This window comes from Doryrhamphus excisus, chromosome 9, assembly GCF_030265055.1.
Source record: "Doryrhamphus excisus isolate RoL2022-K1 chromosome 9, RoL_Dexc_1.0, whole genome shotgun sequence".
NCBI lineage: Eukaryota > Metazoa > Chordata > Actinopteri > Syngnathiformes > Syngnathidae > Doryrhamphus > Doryrhamphus excisus.
The window spans coordinates 11,488,564-11,515,885 of record NC_080474.1 but is presented as its reverse complement, the minus strand read 5'-3'; the positions used below and the strand labels follow the sequence as shown (position 1 = coordinate 11,515,885).

Here is a 27,322-nt window from a genome sequence, read left to right as displayed (position 1 = left end):
GCTAGCTGAAAGTAACAAACACTAAAGGAATAAGAAAATATATAAAAACCTTTGTGATCAAATGAGCATTCCCTAAGAAATTATTTTCACAGATCTGGCCTGATTGTATCCGCTTTTATTATGAAATACATACATAATTTTTTAGTAGTGTAATTGCCAACAATTTATGAATTTAGGTCAGTAATATTTATCATGAATATATATATATAGTCACAAATTCAATTTGTGACTGGCTGATGAAATATTTGTGTTTGTACTTAACATATCTAGAAAAAACTGATCTGTGAAAGGCACATTGTGAACTCTATCGAATTATTTTCTGGTAAATTAGCTTTTAATTAACCGATTACATAAACTTTTTTTGCTATATTTCAGCCAAATTGAGTTTTTGGTTAAACTGACTTAATGCAACTTATAGAAAATGCATCTGTCCTCACTCTCTCCAGTCTACCGCTCATGTGGATCCGGAGAATTCCGCTGCGGGGATGGCCGGTGTCTTCTTAGTGCACAGTGGGAGTGTGATGGCTACGCGGACTGTCCCGACCACTCCGATGAACTGCCTCTGAACCTTAAATGTCTGGCTGCAGGTAAGACTGTTGTTTGACTCTCAGCTGGAACCTTTTTAACAGAGTTAACAGCAACACAGCACAGCCAGCATGGTAGAAAGGTCATACAGGGAGAACAAAAGTCACTGCGACCAGTAGAGCAGACAAGAAATGAATTCTGTCTCGATCTTCTGTCTGGTTCAACTTTTCTGAAGAATTTGTTACGGACACTGCCATGCTTTGCTCTTCTCAGGAAGTCTGTGCAATGGCTCCTTCTTCATGTGCTCCAATGGACGCTGTATCTCGGAAGGAAATCTCTGTGATGGGAAAGATGATTGTGGCGATCAGTCAGATGAGAGGAACTGCAACGTGAACGAGTGCTTGAATCGGCGCGTAAGCAGGTGCACACAGGACTGCCAGGATTTACCAGTGGGATACAAGGTAAAAGAGCCCATTGGACTGTTTATGGCTCAGTGGTTTGGCATTTGGGATTATAGTCTTTTTTTTAATCATCCAGCCTTTCGTTGTCAATAACGTCCATCCTGTTCAAGGTCATGATGAGCCAAAGCCTGTCCCGGCTAAAATTGGACTATGGGTGGGGTATGTCCTGCAGTGAACAACTTTAGTATGACTTGTTATCTAAATATTTTACAGTTCGACCAAAGGTACATATTTCTTGTATTTTCATTAGAAGATACAACCTTTAGATTTCTATATATACTATCTATTGCTTCCACTTATCTGGGTCACAGGGCCACCAGTCTCAGTCCAGAAGACCGGAGTTTCCGGTCTTCAGCGACCTTTTCCAATTCCACCCACGTGACACCAAAGTTGCAAGACATAATCCCTCCATCATGTCCTAGCTCCACCTTATCTCTTAATTTCAGCCTGTTATATCAGAGTTCTTCCTCTGTCAGTCACAAACTCAAGCTTGTGACAATAGTTCAGAGTAGAAACGTAGATCGGCCAGTAAATCGAGAGCTTTGCCTTGTTTTGCCTCAGCTCTCTCCTCACGACGAGTGTCCAGTACAGCGACCGCATTCCTGCAGTTGCTGCACTGATCTGTCTGTCGATCTCACACTTCAACCCCTCCACCTGGGGAAAACAGAAGCATGCAACCCACCCTTTTCTGGCAGAGAACCATAACATCACATTTGGAAGGGCTGTGTCTCATCACAGAAGCTCCACACTCAGGTGTAAACGTTTAGGTCACAAATTGATGAGGCCATCAATATAAACTAAATCTGTAAATAACAGCAATGAGATATGAAGTCCTCCGAATTGGACACTCTCATCCCTTTGGTTGATCTTAGAAATTCTGTCCATTAATACCATTAAAAGAATTAGTGACAAGTCGCAGCCCTGGCGGAGGCCAATGTTCACCGTGATCAGGCTTGAATTACTGTTGGCAATGGAACCAAAGTCCTGCTCCAGTTGTACAAGGACGATATGATAGTTTGACAGTAGTAGTTTGACAAGAACCCCGTACTCCCGGACAATCCCTCCCAACAGGAAACACTGCAAGGGACGTGGTCGAATGCCTTTTCCAAGTCCGCAAAGCACATGGTGACCGGTTGGGCAAACTCCCATGCACCACCTCGTAACCATTCACAAATGAGCCAACATGTATCGCAGACTTTGTGGAGACAGAGAAAGTGACTAATTAGACAACTAATAATTAACAACAGCTAATAATGACAATTAATATAAAGTTGGTTGTTAAAATCTTGCTGTAGAATTTTTTTACTGTTCATTTTTTTCTCAAGCAATGAAAGGTGTTCATTTGATTGGTTAAGATTACACTTGGCTGTGTTAAACCCTCTCACGCCTTCTCTCCTCCCTTTTTGCCACTTGCGCCGCTGGGAGGGATGAAGGCGTGGGTGCGTGGCACTGCGCCAGACTGCGTTGCTCACGAAATTAGCAAAGTGCGCTGGCCACATCCTGGTGGCGCGGCATTGTGCATGGTCTACGAAATTAGAGCCCTAGCATTCAAATCCCTTCCTCACGATAAGGTAGTGATTTGCGGAGAACATGTTAAAAAGTAAACAGGATGGATATTCTTCATGAAATAGAATATTATGTGATGAATTGAGTCTGCTTGAGCTATCAATTACATATTATAGCAATCATTGGAGACCAACCCCAAGGTGCTGTAAGCAGCATAGCATTCTGATTGGATGTTTCATAAATACTATTTACTATATTATCTTCTAGCAATAGCATGGCATCACTGCAGCATTGATTTTCTAACCAAGGCCAACATTTTGGTGTCATCCACCTTGATGACTCACATTTTGATGTACTTTTTCTTCATCTAGGATCACAGGTCACCGAAAAATTTAGAGGATGTATGTAGGATGTATAGATGCATAGAATAAAATGTGTACATTTTAGCTTTCACACTGTGTAACTTCTATTATAGCATTTCTATATTCTAATCTGTAGCCATAAAGGTTTTTTTTAATTCCATTTCTGGTAGACGGTGGCTCTTATACCCAGTACATCTTGAACATGAATGTGTCCTGGCTGATACTAAATCCGTCCTTAGGTCACCCATCATTGAACATATGAAACTGTGAGGGGAATGCGTACATTGACTTTCTGAATAACCTTGAATCATGTAAGGCTGGCTTAATGATATGCCAACAACTGTCTGTGCCTATGCCTGGTGCATAATGTCAGGGTCGAATTCAGGCCAAGGCCACATTTGCTCTGTTGGCCCTCACTGTTGTCAGACTGTGAATGTTTATGCCTTCATCCCTGGATTTACCTCTCCTCAGCCTGTAGATGCTGAAGATGCTGCTTGCTGTGTCTGATAAGGGGCTGAAAGCGCAATAAACTTCCTCTGTCCTGTGGTGACAGGGTCAGAACTGGACAAAGAGCACATCAATACACACCTTTATCTGAAACATTTGTGATTTCAGCAGGTAGACCACAGCTTAAAACTGAAAAAGAAGCCTTTCAAGTCAATACACAGCAGCTGATCCAAGCACTTTATTTTTAAGGTGCTCTGTTCACAGCAACACTGTTCGATTCATGAGTATCGTATCTGTGCCATCATCGTCCAAGGACACATACAGTAATTCACACAATACAATAATTATTTCATCCCCTGCTGAATTTGTAACTGACATGAGACGAACTATCAACAAACAGATCTACAACTCTTCATTTCCTGAAGGTCTCAAAGATGTCACTTGGAAATGTGGTTACCGTGGGATTACCATATTCACCCACATATTAGACAAACTTGAATATAAGATGGTTCTTCTTTTCAAAGTCACATTTTTGGACAAATTAATTGATTTTAACACGAAACTAATATCACTTAAACCATATTTAATTCATAATAGTTAATTAATGGTATTTCTTAGATACTTGACAGTTATTTGTTCACTGTGCTTCATTGATCACCATTATCTTAAAATTAGCATAATAACATGTTGACTGTTGTTCGGAAGGCTAAAAAGGCTGCATTCAATATGCACAGTAATAAACTGGTTCTCAACTGGATTGGCTGCAGGATCCACCATGACCACTCAATGACAAAACCCAAATTGCGTTTTTTTTCATATATCTCATATATCTTGTATTTTAAAGGGACTGTTTGCAACACAATATGAGCTGCAGTGGCGAGACACAGCCTCTCTCTTTATGATGCACTCTTCTCCAAAAGATATCTGCAGCTGTGTGTCCAACGGACGTCACATCGTCCCTCAAGCTTGAAAAAGTGACCCATAAACATGGCATGCACATTGATGTTGCGTAGTAAGTTAAGTTAAGTTGCATGTACAGACTATTATTATTTTCTCATGCAAAGATGCGCAACTCACTGGAAACAGCTGTGCAACCCACTTTTGGGTCATGACCCACCAATTGAGAACCAATGTTCTAATAGACCTCAAATAAAAACAACCCAACATTGTCATTGACTGGTATATTACGTATATTCCATCCATGTTTGAATTTGTATGTGTTTTTGTTTGTTGTCACCAAACTTCTAACTGAAGGGAGCCAGATTAATTTGTGTGCTTTAGTATATGCAAATAACTGATCTGTTGGACTCAGAATTATTGTTTCTTGATAGGGGATCAAATTCTTATTTCACTCAGTTAATTAATTAAGTAATTCAGAACCTTTATTTAAGGTTTTCTTCTAGATCCCTAGGAACCTACCATTAAAAAAATATAGACGGTTGATGTCTTAGTAAAGGGGAGAATTTACAAATCCAACAGCAGATCAAATAATTGCTACCCCAACTGTATGTAAGGTTGTATTTCACTCATTAACATCATTTTGTTTCAGGTGATTAATGTTGTTTTTCATTTAATTTTTCACTATGTTGAATGTGGATATTTTTCCTGATGATGTTGATATCATTATCATGCTCAACCCTTGTCCTTTTTGTTCCAATTGTGTATCTTCCGTCAGTGTAAATGCTGGCCCGGTTTCTACTTGAAGGATGATGGGAGGACGTGTGTTGATGTTGATGAATGTTCCACTACCCTCCCCTGTAGCCAGCGCTGCGTCAACACCTATGGCTCCTACAAATGCCTGTGTGTGAATGGCTATGAAGCCTTGGAGCGAAACCCCCATGGTTGCAAGGCTGCATCAGGTTAGCAAATTTTTTTTTCATAATTTTATTTTTACATTCTTCATGAGTAAAATTCCACAAGATTTGTAATCTTCTGTGTGCACTGTTTCAGCTGAAGAGCCCTTTCTTATCATGGCTGACCACCATGAAATTCGTAAGCTGAGTGTCGATGGTTCGAATTACACCATTTTGAAACAGGTGAGGAACTTCACTAACAACTTTGATACATTTTAGTCAGATTGACAAATGTTATAAATCAGGGGTCTCAAACTCAATTTACTTGGGGGCCACTGGAGCTCGGGTCTGGGTGAGACTGGGCCACTAAAAACAAAAAAAATGTAAAAAACTTCGCTTTGGTTCCAATTTTCCACAAGAAAAGCTCTGATAAAACATTCCACTGTTCTCAAATATCTTACTTTTTATTTTTCTACACAAAATAAGATGAAAAATAAATAAACAAATCAAGAATAAAGAAAATCAATCAATCAGTAATAAATAAATATAATAATAACAATAAAACGGCAAATAATGAAAACTTAAGAAACCACATATAGTTGGTGGGTAGACAAATTATTTTTTTCTGATTAAAATGAACAAAGCATTATTAGAGCCCTGTAGACATGACAAAACACGACTATAGTCACATTTATACTCTTTTTATTTACAGCATATTGCGCAACTGCAGGGTCTTGAGACACAAGCTAACTCGCAAACTAGAGAGCTAGCGACCTAAACGGTAGCCTTCAAGTTATTTCCTTTAAACTTAAATAGCCAAAAACTTACCACTTCCACGCGGATAGGGAGGATAACTATTAACAGTTATTTAACCTTTAACATGAACATTAATCAAATATTTTTTTCTGGGTACATGAAGCATCCATATCAAATTTGCGCAGGCCGCATTAAAATTAAACTTTCATATCAAGGCGGGGGCCTCAAACTAGTGTCCTGCGGCCCACATTTAGCCCGCGGGCCGCATGTTTGAAACCCCTGTTATAAATCATGAAAAGGTTGTCCGTTCATTCTTTTTTCCAATTTTACTGTGCTTGTTGGGAAATTATATAGAGAGGAGAACAATTAGAGAGTGTACGAACAGACCGAAAATAGTGGAACCTCTCATTCCTCTCATACAACTATAAAGAAATTTTAACTACGGTTTTATAGACAATAACAGAAGCTCCTAACAGCAGTTTATAGGGATTGCAGAAATTAATGAGCCTTGTTGTATGTCTGTCAGTCAGCAGGCATCTTACCATAGTGCATCTGGAGGTCTGTGGTTATTTTGTTCATAAGTCCTGAATATGTACAGAAATTGATAATCACCATGGATTTAGGTAAGCATCATGCTTGTCTATCCCATTCTCCCTGATTCACCATACAGTTTGAGAAAAATGGCCATTCTCATAGGAACCTTTGAATGGTTATTGCACAATGTTTCATCACGCTTAATTTTGACATATTTACAATATATTGTTGCATGTGATTGGGTGTAAATCAATGCGCAATTCTTCAATAGTCTCCTTGTGCAGTCATATTAACCTCTTGACTGCCTGTACGCTTCTGTCTGAATATGAGTTCTTATCAGCCACAAATCACTTTAATCACTGCCTGTTAGCATTGATTAGATCTAGAGAGAAAAACATGGGTGGCATTGCTCACTAGGTGGTGGATATGTCCGTCATGTAGATTTCAAATGCACTTTACAGGATGATTTTACACAAGAGATATATTAGGCTACAGTTTTTGTGGCTCCCTTTGCCAATCTTGGTGTTTTTTTTAAAGCCGAGGAAATGTAAACAACAAAAAATATAACTTTGAAAGACATTTTCAAAACAAGCACTCATTTTTATCTGAAGAGTACCCAACTGCAGATGGGCAGGTTGAGCAGAGCAAACATACTTTCAAGAAGTAGATGAATGTTCCAAAATCAATTACACCTGTTAATATTGTAGCTACACGTGAGACCATACGGAGGAGGAAGACGTTCACAAATGGAGAATACATGAAATGGTTATTCATAAAAACATCAGAGCATCTATGAAAAGGGACTCATAAATGAAATAAATGTTTTGAATGCTGGCCACACAGTTAGCAGATTGGGAAGACCTGAGTTTGAATCTCCACTTGGGCATCTCTGTGTGGAGTTTGCATGTTCTCCCTGTGCATGCGTGGGTTTTCTCCGGGTACTCCGGTTTCCTCCCACATTCCAAAAACAGGTTAATTGGCGACTCCAAATTGTCCATAGGTATGAATGTGAGTGTGAATGGTTGTTTGTCTATATGTGCCCTATGATTGACTGGCGACCAGTCCAGGGTGTACCCCGCCTCTCGCCCGAAGACAGCTGGAATAGGCTCCCACATGCCCGTGACCCACGTGAGGATAAGCAGTATAGAAAATGAATGAATGAATGATTAAGTTATATACATGCACAGTTCAGCAAGCACAAAAAGGAGTAGGAAAAAGCTGACTTTATTTCATCTTACCTCTTCTCTGTTCCCCACCTCTTCACACAAAAAAGGATAGAATAAATTATCCGATCAAATACATGAGTTGTTAAAGTCAAGGGGACCCATTGTGCTAATTTTTGGCCCTTTGTATTGAGTGGTGGACTCATGTAGCTACACATGATAAACCACACAGAAAGCTTTCTAGATCTTCCAGAATCCGTACCTACCCCAGCTATTTTCCTTGGATTTCCAATACGAGCTTTTTTAATCTATCCCACTCGGTCCACCTCTGGGCACCACCTCGTCTGCTGTGATTGGCTCCCCTCAGCTTGTACAGCGAGTGCCCGGGCATGCCCATACAACTAATTCACTGGCTGGATGGGGTGACTAGTGGTGTGAGAGGAAATACAGGGCCCGTATCACAGATACCGATAGCGATACCAATTAAAATGAAGGTGGATGCAATCTGAATCAGTCTAAATTTGAAAGAATTTTTTTTATCTTTTTTTTTAATTGCCAGTTTTATTAATCAATTAAAATTCAGGAAAGAATTTTGACAGAGTTTATAAGTAAATATAAAATACTTTACTGTACAATAAACATGTTTATTTGGAAACAACACAAAATCACAAAACATTGCACTTCTTCCTGTTTTTTCCCCAAAGGGGTTAGTATATTCAATCAAATCTGAGCAACATTAAATTATTTTAACGATTAAAGCATCTGTTTCAATTCCACTAAATGTATTCATTTAAATAACATGCTTCAATTGCATAAATATATCATTTCAAGCTGAAAAACATTATTTATACTTTTGGAGTTGCCAAAAGCAACACATTAATAACCAATTGTTGAAGATAACTATTTATTTCATCACTATTATCTGTCTGGATACTCTCTTCCAAACTGAAAGGACTTTGCCGAAGACTTCTGCCTCTGGGTCGGGGATCCATTGGGGCCATCTTTTCTAGTTTTCCTATGGTTGTATAAGTTTGTGGTTTTGCTACTGTGTCTTACTGCCTTCTTACAAATTATACAACTTGATGTGGTCTCGTTTTTGGCCTGAAAATATAGCCAAACAGTGTTCCGCTTTCTTTCTGCCATCCTCCTGCTCTCTCCATGGTACGTCTGGGCTTGCGTGCCTGCCTGCCGGCCAGGCTGGCAATTAGTTGTGGGCGGTGTTTGGGTGCATGTTGCCGCTGACTCACGTTTTTGTTTGTTTCTTTCAGTTTTTCTGGGTACTCTGGTTTCCTCTCACATTCTAAAAGCATGCATGTTAGGTTAATTGATTATTCTAAATTGTCCATAGGTATGAATGTGAGTGTGAATGGTTGTTTATGTGCCTTGTGATTGACTGGCGACCAATCTGTGTGGAGTTTGCATGTTCTCCCCGTGCATGCGTGGGTTTTCTCTGGGTACTCCGGTTTCCCCCCACATTCCAAAAACATGCTAGGTTAATTCGCGACTCCAAATTGTCCATAGGTAGGTCCATGGTTGTATTTGCCCTATGATTGACTGGCGACCAATCCAGGGTGTATCTCGCCTCTCGCCTGAAGACAGCTGGGATAGGCTGCAGCACCACCGCGACCCTCGTGAGGATAAGCAGCATAGAAAATGCATGGATGGATCCATCCGCCCACCACTATTTCTCACAAGGCTCACTGTGAAGTCACACTGACAAAACTCTCTGACACTGAGCGTTCAGAACCATCCAAAACATCTTTGAGGGCTCACATCCAAATGTGAAAACCTCATTATCTGAAACTTTGTTTTAACACGAGAATACATTCTAAGATTTATAGGTCAGAAAAGTGCAAAAAGCATAATAGGTCCCATTTAACTACATCTTGAAAATCCTCTGAAATGTTTCCAATGCTCTTTCAACGTAATTTTCACTGTACACATGATCGTTGTTAACAGCATTGATACTTTTTCTCTGTCCTATATAATTTTGTCTTCCATCTGTCTCCTTCTGTAGTTAGCGTTGTAAATTGTAAAAAGTGATAGATGATCCTGAAAGTCATTTATCAACAGACCTTGTGCTGTATTTTAAATCATTAGTTTATGTGTCAATGTATAATAATAATTCTACAATCTCAGATCCAGTGCCATGCGATACATTTGTGACGTCACCCGTCAGGAAAAGCACCAAAATAGTCCTAAACTTCAATAACAGCAAACAATAAACAAGGTTTTAAAGGCTGGAGGGTTTACATACTTTCCATAGGGACACTAAAATTGTGACTCTCGATCTGAGAGTGCTGATAAAAGGTGCATGTGGGTTTCATCCAGTAAATGATGTGCGGAGTGCTGCAACACTCCCGAGGGGCACTTTGGCGCCTGTCTGTGAAGGTGTTGATGATCTGATGAAGATGTCTCATTTCACCTGTCGGATTATCTGACACCTTTTCAAGGCAGCCTCAGAGTAGCATGGTGGCGGCTGCTGTTTACTGAGCGCCTGTGTGTCTGAGTGACGGTAGGGTCCTGTGAGCATGATAGAGTAGAGTGCTATTTAAGCCTCATTAGTGGCAATGTCATGAAATGCTAAGTTTTATATATGTCAGAGGAAAAATGGATTGTTTGCTGTGTAGGTTACATAACCACTGTCATTCTGTTTGTATTTCTGTTGAGGTTTGTATGAACAAATCTCTGCATTTATGCATATTGATTCAGCAAAACCAAATGATATTGCTTGACATGGCGACAGAATAGAGCAATTAAACTTAATCTTTCAATGACTTGTTTGACATGTCTGATGATTCTGATGATGTCAGTAAAATACATATATGACATTTCTGACCAGATCTTTTGTGTGATTTCTAGGGCCTTAACAACATTATACACATTGACTTTGACTACAAGAAGGAATTCATCTATTGGGTGGACTCAACCCGGCCCAGTGGAAGGAAGATCAACAGAATGCGACTCAATGGAAGTGACTTGAAGGTAACATCGAATATATCTCATTGTAAGCCTTAATTCGTACATGACTAAGTTGCTAATGTTTTCTTTGATGGGAATGTTGTGATGAGCCAATTTACACTGTTAGCAGTCAGTAACCTCTAAGGCTTACAGTGTGAAATAAAAGTTTGAGAAAAACATACTGCTGCCATAAATAAATAAATATGTATAAAATGCGCACCCCCAACTTTACAACGTGGTTTTCTAGAATATACATAAAACTAAAATATATGAAACCACTTAATATTCACAATTTATACAATCCAAATAAAGAATTGTGACTACTATTTGTCGGCGTCACAACTGCAACATGCAATTCAAGTGATAAAAATAGTGCTACAATGCTTACTTATTTGGTCAAATAACGGACACAGAACAATTATCTCCTCTGTTCTGCATTGTTCTCCCTTAGCTGTGCAAGTGATGTTCACGTAAGGTGGCCGTGCACATTACGTATCTCTCAGTGTGAGTGAGTGTTATTGTTGGGGAGTCAAGCTGTTTTTTTCTTTTTATTCACATACCCAATGTGACAATTAGCGTATCCCACTTTGGGAACTTAGGAAGTGCAGAGGATGAGAGTCATTCAGCTCAATTGCTTTATATATTAGAGGTACATAGTGCTGGGCGATATGGACCAAAAACTCATATCCTGATATATTTAGGTTGTGATACTTGGTTTTGATATGGATGTATCGCCTAGCCCAGGGGTCTCAAACACGCTGCCCGCGGGCCAAATGTGGCCCGCAGAACACTAGTTTGAGGCCCCCGCCTTGATATGAAAGTTTAATAATGCCTGCACAAGTTTGATATGGATGCTGTATGGTATCATGTACCCAGAAAAAATTATTACTTTTGATTAATGTTCATGTTAAAGGTTAAAAAACTGTTAATAGTTATCCTCCCTATACGTGTGGAAGTGGTAAGTTTTTGGCTATTTAAGTTTAAAGGAAATAACTTGTAGGCTACCGTTTAGGTCGCTAGCTCTCTAGTTTGCGAGTTAGCATGTGCCTCAAGACCCTGCAGTTGCGCAATATGTTGTAAATAAAAAGAGAATAAATGTGACTATAGTGGTGTTTTGTTATGTCTACAGGGCTCTAATAATGCTTTGTTCATTTTAATCTGAAAAAATAATTTGTCTACCCACCAACTATATGTGGTTTCTTAAGTTTTTATTATTTGGTGTTTTATTATTATTATTATATTTATTTATTACTGATTGATTGATTTTCTTTATTCTTGATTTGTTTATTTATTTTTCATCTTATTTTGTGTAGAAAAATAAAAATTAAGATATTTGAGAACAGTGGAATGTTTTATCAGAGCTTTTCTTGTAGGAAATCGGAACAAAAGCAAAGTTTATTCATTTTTCTGTTGCGTTTTTTGGGGTTTTTTTGGAAAACCTGATGCGGCCCAGCCTCGTCCAAACCCTAGCTCCAGTGGCCCCTGGCCTAGCCCTAGTTGGAGCCATGACAGCAAGAGGAAAGAATGTCAAAGATAGAGATCTGCTGGAGGTTTCTCAAATTGGGTTAATTGAAAGAGACTTTCAGAGCTACACTTGACATTTGACTGTGAACATAGGCCTTTTTTCTTCTAGCATGTATTTGGACAATGTAGAATTCCCATATGAGTCATCAGAAACTGAAAAAAAAACAAATGGTGTCAATTCTTACATCTATGGCTCACTTGTTTGGGTTAAACATAGCACTGTTATGAATACAATATCAGTGGTGATACCATTGTCTTGCACAAGATATAGAAGTACTGTATTTATTCAAATTGTGTTGCACTGACTGTATGTAAGAGACCATTATTCCCAAGCGAAAGCTGTTATAAGTTATTGTATTTATTCTTCAATTTGAATATGGTTATATGAACTTTATCTATTCTAATGAAAACATCAGTTCAGTAAAAGCAATGTTTTTCCAATAACAGCCATCTCCTTGATTGTGAAAAAGTTCTGAATGTTCCCAACTTAAAGTATTAACGAAACAAATTCAAGAGCAAGGACTTTTGCCAAAGCAATATATTTTTTTGGTAATGATGAAGAGAGAAAGCCTCAAAGCGCATCATGTTGTTTCATGGCAGTCAGAGTGGTGTGTTCAAGGCATCTGTTTTTTTCTGCCAGTTGGCACGATTTAGTGGGATATTGATGGGGCTCTCAGGTACTTCTTTTTTTTTAAATCAGTTTTATACATTCCTTCACTTTCTTAGTTAATTTACTCACATAGTGGTTGCCAAAACCTTCCATCTTTCTTCTTTCGCATTGTACCCCAGGATATCTGCTTAAAGTGTAGTATTTACATGTACACAGATGGAGTGGCTCCTGAGGGGAGGGATGCCATTACTAATTGGCACACAACAATTTCATGCACGTTTAATTGAAGTGCGGGAATTTTACTTTGGCTTGTGCACACACATTTCTAACAGATGACTTTTGTGAAGTTTACTTTTAAATTTGTTTTATCACACCATTTTGTACTGCAGATGTACACAGAAGACTTGACGTGACTTTTGTAAGATCCGTTCCACAAGCCACTTCAAATAATTATTTAATTCTAATGAGTAAGCAGACGCATACAATTAGGAAAAAGGTGAGTAAATCAATGATAGTCTCCCCATTATCAAATGTTGTTTAATCTAGCCTAATCACAGCAGAACGTCTTTAGAGAAGAGTCTCTAATTTAGATGTGCTTTGCACAATTATTCATGACTCAAATAACATGGCTGTGATTCCTTATAATATGCATATTGCCTTTATGTGCATTTTGGTGCACTTTGTACCTGCGGCTTTAGTGGGGACCTAAGGGATCAAATCTATTAATACAAATAATATGCAAATCCTTAATATAACAATTTGTGATAATACAGATTTGGTAATGAATGTCATTATTACTAAAACAAGAAACACAGTTGATCCTTTATTTTCAAAAACATTGTCTCTAAACAGCTCCAAACCTCTTCATTACAACATCATCTGGGGCAGTTCACAATCACTATTCATCTAATGACATGACAAGAGCGGAAGAATATTAAATAAAGTACCTCACACTCAAATTGGAAACATTGTAGGCATACGAAAAAATAATATGAAGAAGGTAATGCGGTATCAGAAACACTAAAACACATTGGGGAAGATCTTCAAGTACCACTGTTGGTAATATATATGGTGCACAACACAAATAGTTTTGAATGAAAATATCTTAAATTACACATGCAGCACACAGTCACCAAAAATAGCACACTGCCTTGGGCCCTTTTTCTTTTTTCTAACATGCAAAGGATATTTTGTAAATCATGATCTACAATTACACACAAATACACATTTTAACAAATAATATTTTTACATATCCATAAATATATATTTTTAATCATAAAATATTATTTTTCTTGTCTGAACAGATTGTCCACAGAACGGCAGTTCCCAGCGCCTTAGCAGTGGACTGGATTGGAAAGAATCTTTATTGGTGTGATGCTGAAAAGAAAACTTTGGAGGTTTCCAAAGCCAATGGACTCTACCCTACTGTGCTGATCAGCTCAGGCCTTAAGAACCCCACAGATCTAGTTTTGGACCCACAAGTAGGGTAAGTGCATTGACTATGCATAGAAATGAAACTATGAGTTGTGTGTGTATTTATGGTGTTTATGTTATGGTATGTTGGCGCATGTTGGGGGGAGTGTGTAGGCACAGCTTACTAGCATGTGTGACAATTGTTGAGTTGAAATTCTGTTTAAAGGTTGCTGGTTATGCAAATGTGATCTTTTTAATGTGGCACAGTAGTCAGGGTTGTACAGGTCTACTGCTATGTGCAAGCATTTGCTGACAGCATCGTGAGCGAGAGTGTTATTGCAGTGATACTTTATGTTTTGTTTGAAGCTTTTGGCAAATAAAAAATGCCTTTCCTTGTGTAAGGAGGGCTGGCCCAACCCAAGCCAGACAAAATATTATATAGTCACTGACTCACTTTTTAATGTAAGTGTAATATATGTCTTATAGGGGAACTGCACTCATTCACAATCCTTTTGTGAAACATGAACACATTTATTTCCCTTTTCTGTGCATTGTAGTGCGAGAAAATTTGTTCATATGAGCTAGCTAACAATGGACGTCTAGGGAAATACCTATTTTAACCCTATAGCCCTCACAAAAAAAGAAATTAAATGCCAACAATGTTGTATCTCAATCACTGCATTGTTAGCTAGCTTATATTAACTCGTTTTCTTATGTTGTGATGCACAGAAAGGGGAAAGAAATATGTGTTCATGTTTTACATAAGGATTGTGAATGATGGGCAAAATTCCAAAAAAGTGCAGTTCCCAGTATTTTTTATTTTCAATGTAGTAGTTTTGGTGACAAACATGTGTGATGCATTTGTGTCTTCATGTCGGGTAGGTATGTATTTTGGGTAGATTGCTGTGAACTCCCACACATTGGACGCATTGGCATGGATGGGCGTGGGCAAAAGGTTATCATTGACAAGGAGATCTATAGTCCCACTGCTCTGACTATTGATTACACCAACAAGAGGCTTTACTGGGCAGACGACAACCATATCCTTTTTGCAAATATGGATGGCTCCCAGAGACACAAAGGTAAGATATAATACCAAAGATGCATGCATTTTCATCCGACAATAGCAATAGTAATGAATTAAAAAGTCAACACAATTCTCTTTATTTATCTACTTTTCCAATGCAAAGTTGGCATACTCAATAATAGTTTTCCTTATTATAATTATCCATGATTTATTTGAATCTGAAAAAATATTTGCCGTAAATTCTGAACAGCACTTGAATGTAAGTCACATCCACCAAATTCAAAGAGAAAAAAATTTACCTATAAAGGCTGCCCTTCTCTATAAGTTGCAGGTGTCCATGCATGATATATTCACATAGGGTATATACAGAAAAAAACATGAAAAACTTTGTAATCCTCCCGAAACTTGGTGTTCCCAGCGTCACTCGTGACATCAAATGAATGAGAAGTGAGACGTTCTTTTTCATCGTAGTTCAACTGGTGCCGCAGAAATGAAAACAAACAATTCTTTATAAAATTTTGTCCCAAAATAGGGACTGTACTCGACAAACCATGAAAAGTTTTATTTATTTATGTATGCAAATCATGCTGATTGATGCATAGTTCACGCAAAATACAAAGTAGCAAACTATTATGGCAATTATGCCAAATGTCACTCATTGGCATCAAATGTATTTTTTAACATATGTTTACATTTTTAACACTTAGGCAGTAAGGGGTTGAAAGAAAAAAAGGGCAGAATTGTACCTCCTGAAGCTTATGATTGAACTTTTTTTTTTTGGGCCGGGTTCAATGGGTAGTAGTATTAATCAGCAATCTATCCTCTCCAGTGTCCTATGATCACATCCAAGGGGTAATGGCACTGACCTTGTTTGAGGACTTTATTTATTGGACTGATGGAAAATCCAAATCACTGCGGCGGGTTCACAAGACGACTGGTGCTCAAGGGATGGAGCTTCTCAACTCTTGGCAAGCCATCAAATCCATCAAGGTCTACCACTCGCTGCGCCAACCTGAAGGTAGGAATTCTTGTGTTCATTCTGTCCTTGAAAACATGTTAACTGAATCCAATGATTCTCTTATGTTTTAACTTTGGTGTGCACGTGTCCTTCTGCAGTGTCCAAGCACCAGTGTCAGATCGCAAATGGAGGATGCAGTCACATGTGTCTGCTATCTCCTGGTGGGGAGCACACATGCGCCTGCCCCAGTAATTTCTATCTGGCTGCTGACAATAGGACCTGTCTATCCAACTGCACCTCCAGTCAGGTCAGCAATGTTTTTTTTGCCTATTTGTCAATTCAGTTTGATGATGTCCCTTTTCTGTTCTCCTTAGTACTTCCCATCGGGGCAAACACCCTTGCTTTGATTTGCCTTATTCTTCTCGAACACGCTCTGTTGGTTCTGTGAAATGGTTGTCTATTGATTTTTGTCTGTGCTTTGAAGAAGGCTAAAACTAAAATAGAAAGGGATTCATGCTGACTTGGTAAATATATATTTCCCCTCACCTATACTTCACCGGCTTCAAATAGTTTCGCTGTGGGACAGACGAGTGCATCCCTTTCTGGTGGAAATGTGACACAGTTGACGACTGTGGGGATGGATCGGATGAACCTCCAGACTGCCGTGAGTGCATGTTGTAATGTTGGCTTAAAAACAGCTGGAGATACTGAAAAATTCACCTTGTGAATGGTTTTACATCATGTTCAAATGCATTCCCCAAATTCTGACAATATCTCAACCCTGAAATAAAGTTGTAATTTATATTCCAATAGCGGAATTCAAATGTCAGCCTGGACGTTTTCAGTGTGGCACTGGTCTTTGCGCTCTTCCTCCTTTCATCTGCGATGGAGAGAATGACTGTGGTGACAACTCGGATGAAGCTAACTGCGGTGAGGAAACGATCGCTATTACATTTATTTCTGTTCAATTTAACCTACAGTATATATTGCAAGCCCGACATGCTATCTCAAGGTGCTGTTAGTATAGAACACATATAAGATCACACACATCTTCTGCATTCAAGATATGTACTGTAACAATTCCTCCAGACAGGGTCAAGAAAATAGAAACAATAGAAACAAATTAAAAAAAAACAATAATGGGCCACATAAAAAGGGATGTGAGCACCACTAGCATCAATAATATTATGATTATATGTAATTGCATGCAATGATAACGCAAAAGACCCAGCAGTAATTGCTGATAATTGCTATCTATCGAATGTATTGTTTGAATATCAAAAATATTGGGTTATCACTTTAACATCGTTTTAAGTACACCTTCCAAAAGAGAACATGGTTTGTCGGCTTTCTGATTACCATATGCTTATTTATCTACGTTTCTCCTAGAGACATACATATGCCTATCAGGCCAGTTCAAGTGCACCGGGAAACAGAAATGCATTCCTCTCAACCTGCGCTGTAATGGTCAAGATGACTGTGGCGATGGAGAAGATGAGACCGACTGCCGTAAGTTTCAGGAAATAACCTTTAGTTGTTTTGAAGCTTGAGGGCCTTGTTGAGATTAGGAACACATTTGTCATCTGTGCTTGCATATGTGTTTGCACAAGCACTTACAGTAGAACTTTGGTTTTCCTCATTAATCCATTCCAGAACATCCGGCTCCCTAACTGAATATTGTACATTACCATATGAAATGATATGAATCCAATGAATTTCTTCCCGAAAGCTGAAAATGTTAAAGGGATAGTTTGGAGTTTTTGACATGAAGTTGTATGACACCCCCATAAGCAGCAAAGTCCGTCAACAGCAACTTTGACGGACAGCAAGACTGTCACAACCAGCTGACTGTGAGGCAGACACACTAACCCCACTCCACTGTGCGTGTTTTGTCCCCCAATAACCTTCATTTATATCTGTGTTATATGAAATACAATGAATATACTGTTTGAATGAGGTATTCAAGCGACAGACTTGTAATGATCACTTTTTGTGAAAACGGAATTACATCTTCAGTGACTGTGAGGATAAGACCAGATTTTCTCAACCATAATGCAGCTCAGCAGAGTATTGCTTAGCATTCACGTCTTTCATATTGCTACATTTGTCTTGCTGTTGATTGCATGAGGGGTTGCAGTGGGGGTGAGGTGAATAGATGGCGTTCAGGAGGAATAATAATAGCTTAAAAAAAGAACTAATTAAGGTAAAGCTAATTACTTCACCTCTTCCCAAAACTAGTTTGAATGCTATTGTGTAATGAACACCACAGCAGTGAAAATACATCGCAAACTGCTGCAATACTAAACATCACAGTATGATGCATATAACAATAATTAATGTTTTTTTTTTTTAATTTTGAGACTTTTTGATGACTCCAATTGCGACTACAAATTCATTCAATTTCATGTCTGTAGCTGAGAGCACATGCTCTCCTGACCAGTTTCAGTGCAAGGCCTCCATGCACTGCATCTCCAAGCTCTGGGTTTGTGATGAGGACCCCGACTGTGCAGATGGGTCAGACGAGGCTAATTGCGGTGAGTTGTGGAAATCCACTTAACCATAAATCACAACACTTCACTTTTTCAGTTACAGCTGGGTGGGAATGCGATTCAAACTGAATTAATTTTACAGTCGGCTTCACTCGGAGTCAGAACCTCGACACGTTTGATTATTTCCAGACATATCATTCTTAAAATACAGATCACACACGCACACATGCAAGTATCCACTTGAAACCAGAAGTTACTGTAATATAGGGAGAGAGGCACTACTGACTTTGACCGTTTGACAAATTAATAAACAAAGCTTTCAATTTAGAATCAATGATACGTATGTGTATGCACTAACTACTACAGATCACTATGACTGGAAACTACTACAGCATATTGGCTACAGTAGTCATTTCTCAGTGGCATTGCGCTGGTGAAGCCCTTTGCATAATACAAATTTTAGACATCAGTATTTCAAACCTCATCATATGCCGGTGGCTTGGGGTAGTTGCATAACAGAGGTGTGACGAGGAGGTGATTTGTGCCTCTCCCAATCAGACAGTTATTTTGTGCTGCCCTGCGATTAGCATATGTATATATTATACAGTGCCACTGAGGAAAAGACAGGAGAACTGCAGGTAACAGAAATGAGAATGGTGAGGTTCTCATTGGGAGTGACCAGGATGGATAGGATCAGGAACGAGTACATCAGAGGGACATTACATATTCGATAAAGTCAGAGAGGCCAGACTGAGATGGTTGGGACATGTCCAGAGGAGAGATAGTGAATATATTGGTATAAGGATGCTGCATTTAGAGCTGCCAGGTAGGAGGCGTAGAGGAAGACCAAAGAGGAGGTTTATGGATGTAGTGAAGGAGGACATGAGGGTATGAGTTGGTATTAGAGACAAATGCAAAATGCAGGGTTGGATGGAGGAGATTGATTGCTGTGGCGACCCCTGAAGAGAAAAGCCCAAAGAGAAAGAAGAACATTATAAAACACAAAACCAAACCAAAATGTGTACTAATGTGTTAATTTTTATTGTTGAGTGTCCAATTTATGGCTGTGCAAATAAGATTATCTGCAGGCACTTTATGTGGCATTCCAAATTTGTATGTATTCTTACGTCCACTTTGATTTACCCTTGATCGAAAGCCTGGTGGTGTGTGCATTGAAATGACCTTTAATTTCGAAAGGAATCACATACAATATTTGATATCCTTTAGGCGACTGATCTGCTTTCTCGATAATTACTTTTCACTTATACATCTCTCCTCTTGCTGCCACGTTGGAACGAGGTCTTGCCATATAACTCCAATTTTTTCTTCTCCTAAGTAAAAGAATACTGATATTGTAAATATGATGGCATTCTGGTCAACAGTTGCAGTCAAAATATTTAATTCACTCATGAGTATGAATATTTATTAATATACGTATTCATTTTGGCCTTAATTATTTGTTTTAACTATTCTTTCTTGGTGGATTGTACAGGATACATTGTCAGCGTTCAAAAATCAAAATAAGAGAAAATTCTAAATACATTTAAATACCTTTGTGCACATACCCCGGAATGATGTAAAATGAATGACCAGTGTGATTGTCTTTAATCTTTTGATAGGGTCGGATATTGTTTGTCGTATGCACAGTTTGGAAACAAGAAATTATTTCTTTACTTTCCACAATGAATGCCAGTACAAGTGCTATAATTTCATTTTGGAGGAGGAAACAAATTCCAAATGTATCGCATTGGTTTGTTCTTGTTATCGCTTTTGTTGGGGGGAGAGAATATTCAAATTATTCAACATTTTAAAATCTTTTGGAATATCTTTTTGAAGAAAATTGTTTTTTTTCCAGCTCGGTGTCACAAATCCTGCTGAGGATGACTGGTAGAGCAGTCAGGTATTTCATCTTACGGTGTATTTGCCTCCGGTGAACATACTGTGTTTTGAACTCTGTGTCAAACTTACTCAGGCGAACCCAGAGGATATGATGATTACGCCCAGAAAATATGATAGGAAGTGCACCATTAATATTCATGCTCTTTGAAGCCCTTTTCGTCTTTGTGTTTGTTTGCTCCTGATGAAAAAGATGAAAAGACCTGCGGACCTCATGAATTCCGCTGTGAGAATAACAACTGCATCCCAGACCACTGGAGGTGTGACAGTCAGAATGACTGTGGAGACAACTCAGACGAGCAGAGCTGCAGTGAGTAACCCGGCTCTTCCACTTTTTGTCAGCTCACTTTGTTTGTTATAGTATACTCTGTTGATGCTCAACACACATCCAGACAGGAGAATATAATTTTTGTGAAGACACCTGCCAGATTCTCCCATCACCACAAGCGCCTTTCACCTCTCCATCAAACACACACACACACACAATATTTTTCCACCGTCAACTCACTCAGACTGAAGTTTCAATCATCCAATTGTTTGTCATGTTATGACATCTTATAAGAAGAGCAGCATTGTCAAAGTTTTAGATGTAATTGGTGCGAGCTTATCCTTCAGGCCATTTGTGGTCCCGCAACAGTTTTTTTTCTTTTTTTCTTTTTGGCTCATGGCAAAAAATATAATTTAACAAGCAAACAAAACAAACCAAAAATCCAGCACTCATGAAAAATAAAGTCAAAATACGTATAAGAGAAAAAAGTTGCAATTTTCTGGGCATAATAGTGCCGGGGCTGAAGATCAAACCCAGGTCTTATTCCAGGGCAGTCAGGAACAGAGATGAAGCTAACGAAATGGCTCTCGCCTCAACAGAGCAACAAGTAGTGAATTTCCTAGCATCTAAAGAGGTAGATGTTGACATCCAATCCATCCACTGTATGGCAATCATCATCAAGTTCACCAACAGGAAATCCAAGACAGCTGTACTGAAACAGGGAAAGAAGCTGAAAGGTACAAATGTCTACATGAATGAGAACCTGGCAAAAATCGCAAAGAAAGCATGTGACCTGGGAAAGCAGGGGAGGATCCAAGCTACTTGGAGTGCCAACTGTAAAATTTTCATCAAGTCAAATGGAATGCCGGAAACCAGTGTGCTCGTTGTCAAAAATATCAAAGATCTGCACCAATACTAAGATTACTCCAACATGGAAATGGAAAACGTCTTAAACATTATCAGTATGCCACAAGAAGATCTGCAAATGGACACCTTTGACTCTGCAAATCACAAACAAATGGAATTGGAAAAGGATCTAGATCCGGACACATTTTTATAAAAAATAATGTAATCTTAGTAGCATATTACATTAAAATACTTATTTTTAAACTAATTATATATTTTGGTCTTTAATTTGGACTATATAAGACATCTATATCACAAAGCTGAGATGCATTTTTTTCATTTGAACTTTTTTGTAAACATGGTTTACAAATATCAAAGCGGCCTATGCATCCTTGCATTTTTCAGTACACTTAAAACATTTGGACACCCCTGTTTTAGAAGGTACCTTTTTATTCAAAAAACCTTGCCTTGCCTTCAATACATGACTTCCAGCTAGCATGAGCAGGACTCCAAATGAGAGAGCAGAAGGCGGAAACCTGGTGTCCCACCGCTGAGAAAGGCTGGTCATGTCGTCCGTTGAATTCAATTACTTTTAGTGTTATTTGCAGAGCCTTCTGGCTGTAATGCACATATGGGTGAGTTTTGCCCTGCATTTTGGCTGCGTTAGCTGTTGTTTGACTGATGCTGCACAATGAGCCTTGAAAAGTCACCTTAGTCTGTCAATTGTTCTTCAAATGTCGTATTAAATTAAAGCTAACGTTCTAACGTTCTAGCCTGCAAGATATGTTTTGTGGCATGTGTTGCAGGTTGAAAAATTTACATCGCTCCAACAAAGGGCATATAAGTTCCACACTGCAGACATTTTGGATTTGTTGCAATAGCCATATCATAGTACATTGTGTAAACCTTACTCCCTGACACCTTAAGAGCTGCGCTGTAAACTGAATAGACAACGCAGGCATTTTAGGACATTTGCTAGCACTGTTCGACTTAAATCCCAAAAAGTAGGGATGTGGGGACACTAGCTCGAGCGTGTTCCCAGTTCCCAGCATGTGCAGGAATGACCTCTCTTAAATTGGTGCCATGCCCCGGATAAGGTTGAGGTTCAGGGCAGTGAGTAAACCTCAATCCCTGACGCCTTAATAGCTCCGCTGGATAGTGGGTACAGCCCCAGGGTACATATGCAAACGTAGCTCTCAATAAGTAGGGATGTATGGTTGCCAGTTAACAAAATTAATACTGACTCACAGTCAGTACCATAATAGTGTGGTTTGATGTATGTGGGTGACAGGTACTGGAACATTACTTGTAACTAATTGATCAGGTGGACTAGCAAACGGCAACGAAGGTGACAAATGATTCCACTATGCAGGCTGTGAGTATACGTGTGTAGAGACACACATACCCACGCTGGATAATGACTGGGAGAGCCCAGAGAGTGAATGTGATGCAGCTGTTTAGCTGCATCCTAATATTGCCCTTTGGGACACACTCCAACTAAATGGTAGCAACACGATTTTGGCTTCAGAGAGTTGTTTCCTCTCAATTGCAGCGGCAGAATTGAATGGATTTACATCCTGATCAGCTTTGCCAGCATCCTCAACTGTTATCCTTATCATCCATACAAAATTAGTTTAATTATTTAATATTGTTTTTTCTCTCTCTAGCATTACGACATAATTCTGAAAACAAACATTTGGCTCCTAACTATTTGTATCTAGGGATCTGTGTTTGCTGGAAATCTGTTTGGCTTGAATGTATCAGTTTTTTCTTTCATTTTTTGACACATTTCTTTTCTTTGCGTGTTTTTTCCTTGACACAGCGCCAGTCACTTGTAACCACAAAGATTTTGCCTGTGCAAACGGTGACTGCATCTCCTCCCGATTTCGCTGTGATGGGGACTATGACTGTTTGGATAATTCGGATGAGGCAAGTATTTGTTCATGAGGCACTGATAGTAGTCATAAGACACATAGCTATACGATACAATACAATACAATCATACACATTTGTCATAAACATTTTTCTCAATTTAATGGACATCAATTGGACATTAATTGGCATGGTAATATGTTGAATTTCAAGCTTCAATGTAAGTAGTGCTGTTAAGGCTTCATCAAAGTAGGGCCATCAATATTAATGATGTGGTGCATAATTCAAGGCCAAACACTTGTGATTATTCATTATTCTTAGTTAATCTCGTTAAGCTATTAAACTGAAGTTAAGTATTCACACTGCAAATGTCATCTATAATTTCTCTCAATTATATAGTGCATTCTTATTAATCAATTAAGGAATATTCCTCCACAGTGCAAGCCTTCAGGGTCACAACAGTTCTAGTGTTGAACTCCTCGCCCTGCTTTTTGATCTGTGAGCTAAGCTTAACGACACATGAGCTAAAAGGAAATCAGTAGGAGCCAGCTCTACAGCTCTCCTTCACAAGAGGATGCACAGTACAAAGCATCAGTGCCACTTCAACCACTCAGCATATTAAAGCCTGAATAATGACCATGAACAATCTATGTTTTTTCAAATGTTATTTTTACCAAGTCAAGTGTAAAGTAAAACACCAATGCCACTCTGTGATGCAGTGTGGATAGCAATTACCACTTTAAGATATTATGTCCAATATATGCAGATTTTTATTTGTTCTCCAACATGTACTACAGAAAGGCTGTGAGGCACACTGTGCTGACGACCAATTTCGGTGTCACAACAACTTGTGCATCTCAAAAAAGTGGTTGTGTGATGGCCAAGAAGACTGTAAGATGGGAGAGGATGAGATAAGCTGCCAGGCAACAGGTACGTGGAACAATGCTTTCTTTTTCTGGGGGGAAAAAACATTTTGTCATTTTTATCATTGTTCTTTTTCTGATGCCACACATTTCTATCATGCGTAGAACTGCTTATGCTGTCATGATAATGTGCTCTATGCTGTGAAAATGTACAGGTAAATCCTTGGGGGTGCAACAATACATGGATGTAAAGCTGTATTGAACCGTTTGATACCGTGGTTTTGATTTGATACCACTAGGAATCAAAAGTTACTGTAACCCAAGCCACACACATCAGTCAACTAACATCAAAGTACTCTTGAAATTCTACGGTCATGAGCTTTGGGTCGTGACAGAAAAAACGAGATCACAGATACAAGTGGTCAAAATGAGTTTCCTTCATATGCTGGCTGGACTCACCTTAAGAGATAGGGTGAAGAGCTCAGCCAGAAGGGAGGGGCTCAGAGTAGAGTCGCTCCTCCTTCACATCAAGAGGAGCCAGTTGAAGTGGCTCGGGCATCGAGCCCGGGTGCCTCCCAGACACCTCCCTGGTGAGACGTGCCGGGTATGCCCACCCGGGAAAAGGCTAATGGCAGACCTAGGACACAATGGAGGGATTATGTTTCACAGCTGGCCTGTGAACACCTTGATGTCCTACGGGTGGAACTAGAAGAGGTAGCTGGCAACCAGGAAGTCTGGGCTTCCCTGCTGACACTGCCGCCCCCACCACCCGAAACCTGGATGGATTGTCCCACAATTTGCCGTTGCAATGCGTATCACTTATTTACATATTTATTTATTTACACACCTGAAAAGCATGAAGACTATTTTGGGCACCTTTTTTGTTTTGTTTACGCATAAATCACACACTTGGCATGCAATGCTTGCCCAAAAAAGGTGCACAAATTGAGCCATGCTCCCATATGACTTATTTACACCATGTCAAGTAGTGTTTAGCTGTGTCCCGCGTGACACCACACAACAGTAGGCATCACCACTATAGCGTCATTAATTCCTCTATTTACAAGGTACCTACAAGATATTGAACTCCAGAAAAGAAGCTGATGAAGATGCAAAAAAGAAAGGTAAGTATATATCACAATGTGCAAAGAGCAGAAAGAAGGCAATAAACTAGGAAAAAAAGAAGCATGGAGAATATGGGAGAGGGAATTGGTTGACTGGAAGGCATTGCTTTGGGCAATATGGTCACTTACAAACGGAAAATCACAATTACTTGAGAATTCCCCCCGAGTTGCTGCAGGAGGTGGTAGAAAAATGAATCCATTCATGTGAATGAGACACACAGACCTGTTTTGATACACAACGGCCATATTGCTTGCACATAGGTTGCGTTCACGTTGCATTTGAGTCTAGTTCCCAGAAATTATGCATGCCACATCTTTTGAACATTTCAAAATGTTCTTTGTGCACTGGCACATAGCCCCAAACAATCTACACATATTTCACACCTGTTTATTTTGTGATTTTTAATATTGCTGGAATAATAAGCGCTACATAGTTCAATTGATTATTACTATTGGCTCTCTGAACAGAAGTATTGACAGATTACATGTACTTATCTTTAATGCAGTGTTGACTTGAATTGACTTATTTTTTTATTTCATATTATTTACAAAGCACTGTTTTTGTTTTATGTTGTTTAAATGTGCAGAGGAGAAACCCAGACAGGTATAGCTGCACCAGTTACAATTTATACCAAATCTGTACTTACAAATATTGGTAATCTGTACAACAAATATTGGTAATTTTAATAAAATACAAGTTATAAAAGGCATTAAAATTGATTGTATTGAAAAAATATTATACCTAACCATGAACTTTCTGTATTGTTGCACTCCTAGTATATGCCAATTGAAGAAAAGTAAGTTAAAAAGTTCAGTAGGGTATCATAAATATGCTCCCTCATGCTGATCCAGTCCTGATCATGATCGTCTGGGTATTTCACACACTGTGGTCTCTGTGGCTTGCTGGAAATGTGAGCGATTAATTCAGATGTGTTTTTGCTGTTCTAGCCACCAATTATTGCCATAATATCGGGAAAGGTGTTGCTGAGTGTCAGTGATGATAAAGTTTATCATGCTCATTCGCAGTGGCCCCATCATGTTCTTTGAATGAGTATGTGTGTGCTAGTGGAGGGTGTGTATCCGCCACCCTGCGTTGTGATGGACATGACAACTGCCTGGATGGCTCAGATGAGGTAGATGCACTTTTTGCATCATTGAATGTATGCAATGTATGTGTGGTCACTAAAAGGATGCATTTACTCTGTAATGATAGATTGGCTGTGTGAAAGAGTGCAGAGAAGATGAGTTTCTTTGTCAGAATCGTGCACACTGTATTCCTCGGCGATGGCGTTGTGACAGCATCATGGACTGTATGGATCACAGTGATGAGGAAAACTGCAGCCAGGGTAGGTGTGATGCTGTGGGACAATGTGTCATTTACTAAATGACAAACATATTTGGAAAACCTCATTATTTAATCAATAATTGGGTTGGACTGTGTCAAGGAAAATCTCATGCTGCTTCAAAACAGATGACAGATGAAACAAGTTATTTGAGACTAACAAGAGGTACAGTTGAATAAAGACATATGAGACAAATGAAGACAAATAACCTGAACAAACGGCTTCTACAGAAACCGTCTCTCTTCTCATGCTAACATGTTAAATATATGAATATATGCAAAGGGAGTTGTGATAGAGACAGTGAAGGTAAGGCTCACTTGACCAGATACTCAAGGCTATATGAATCAGGAATCCAGCACATGGAGGATGTCATGATTCTGTTTGAACACAACATCAAATGCTGGCATCTGAAGAAGGCCAGGACATAATATGACAGAATACAAGGAATGCTACTAATAATGCACATTGCATTGACTATAATGAATTGTAATAATACATATTTTATCTCATATATATATATATATATATATATATATATATATATATATATATATATATATATATATATATATATATATATA

At 38.9% G+C, this 27,322-nt stretch overlaps 1 protein-coding gene across 14 annotated transcripts in view; it reads left to right on the top strand.

Annotated features, from left to right (window-relative positions):
• lrp1bb (low density lipoprotein receptor-related protein 1Bb) overlaps window positions 1-27,322 on the top strand; it is a 253,729-nt gene that overhangs the window by 198,777 nt on the left and 27,630 nt on the right. For all 14 annotated transcript variants that reach the window (XM_058083119.1, XM_058083121.1, XM_058083126.1 and 11 more), the window contains 18 exons: window positions 447-587; window positions 799-986; window positions 4,977-5,160; window positions 5,252-5,337; window positions 10,410-10,532; window positions 13,947-14,128; window positions 14,938-15,137; window positions 15,912-16,100; window positions 16,199-16,347; window positions 16,611-16,704; window positions 16,854-16,970; window positions 17,430-17,549; window positions 18,455-18,574; window positions 20,619-20,735; window positions 23,362-23,468; window positions 24,209-24,341; window positions 26,425-26,531; window positions 26,612-26,744. In XM_058083119.1, the coding sequence (XP_057939102.1) occupies window positions 447-587; window positions 799-986; window positions 4,977-5,160; window positions 5,252-5,337; window positions 10,410-10,532; window positions 13,947-14,128; window positions 14,938-15,137; window positions 15,912-16,100; window positions 16,199-16,347; window positions 16,611-16,704; window positions 16,854-16,970; window positions 17,430-17,549; window positions 18,455-18,574; window positions 20,619-20,735; window positions 23,362-23,468; window positions 24,209-24,341; window positions 26,425-26,531; window positions 26,612-26,744 (2,490 nt within the window). The remainder of the gene's footprint in view (window positions 1-446; window positions 588-798; window positions 987-4,976; window positions 5,161-5,251; window positions 5,338-10,409; window positions 10,533-13,946; window positions 14,129-14,937; window positions 15,138-15,911; window positions 16,101-16,198; window positions 16,348-16,610; window positions 16,705-16,853; window positions 16,971-17,429; window positions 17,550-18,454; window positions 18,575-20,618; window positions 20,736-23,361; window positions 23,469-24,208; window positions 24,342-26,424; window positions 26,532-26,611; window positions 26,745-27,322) is intronic.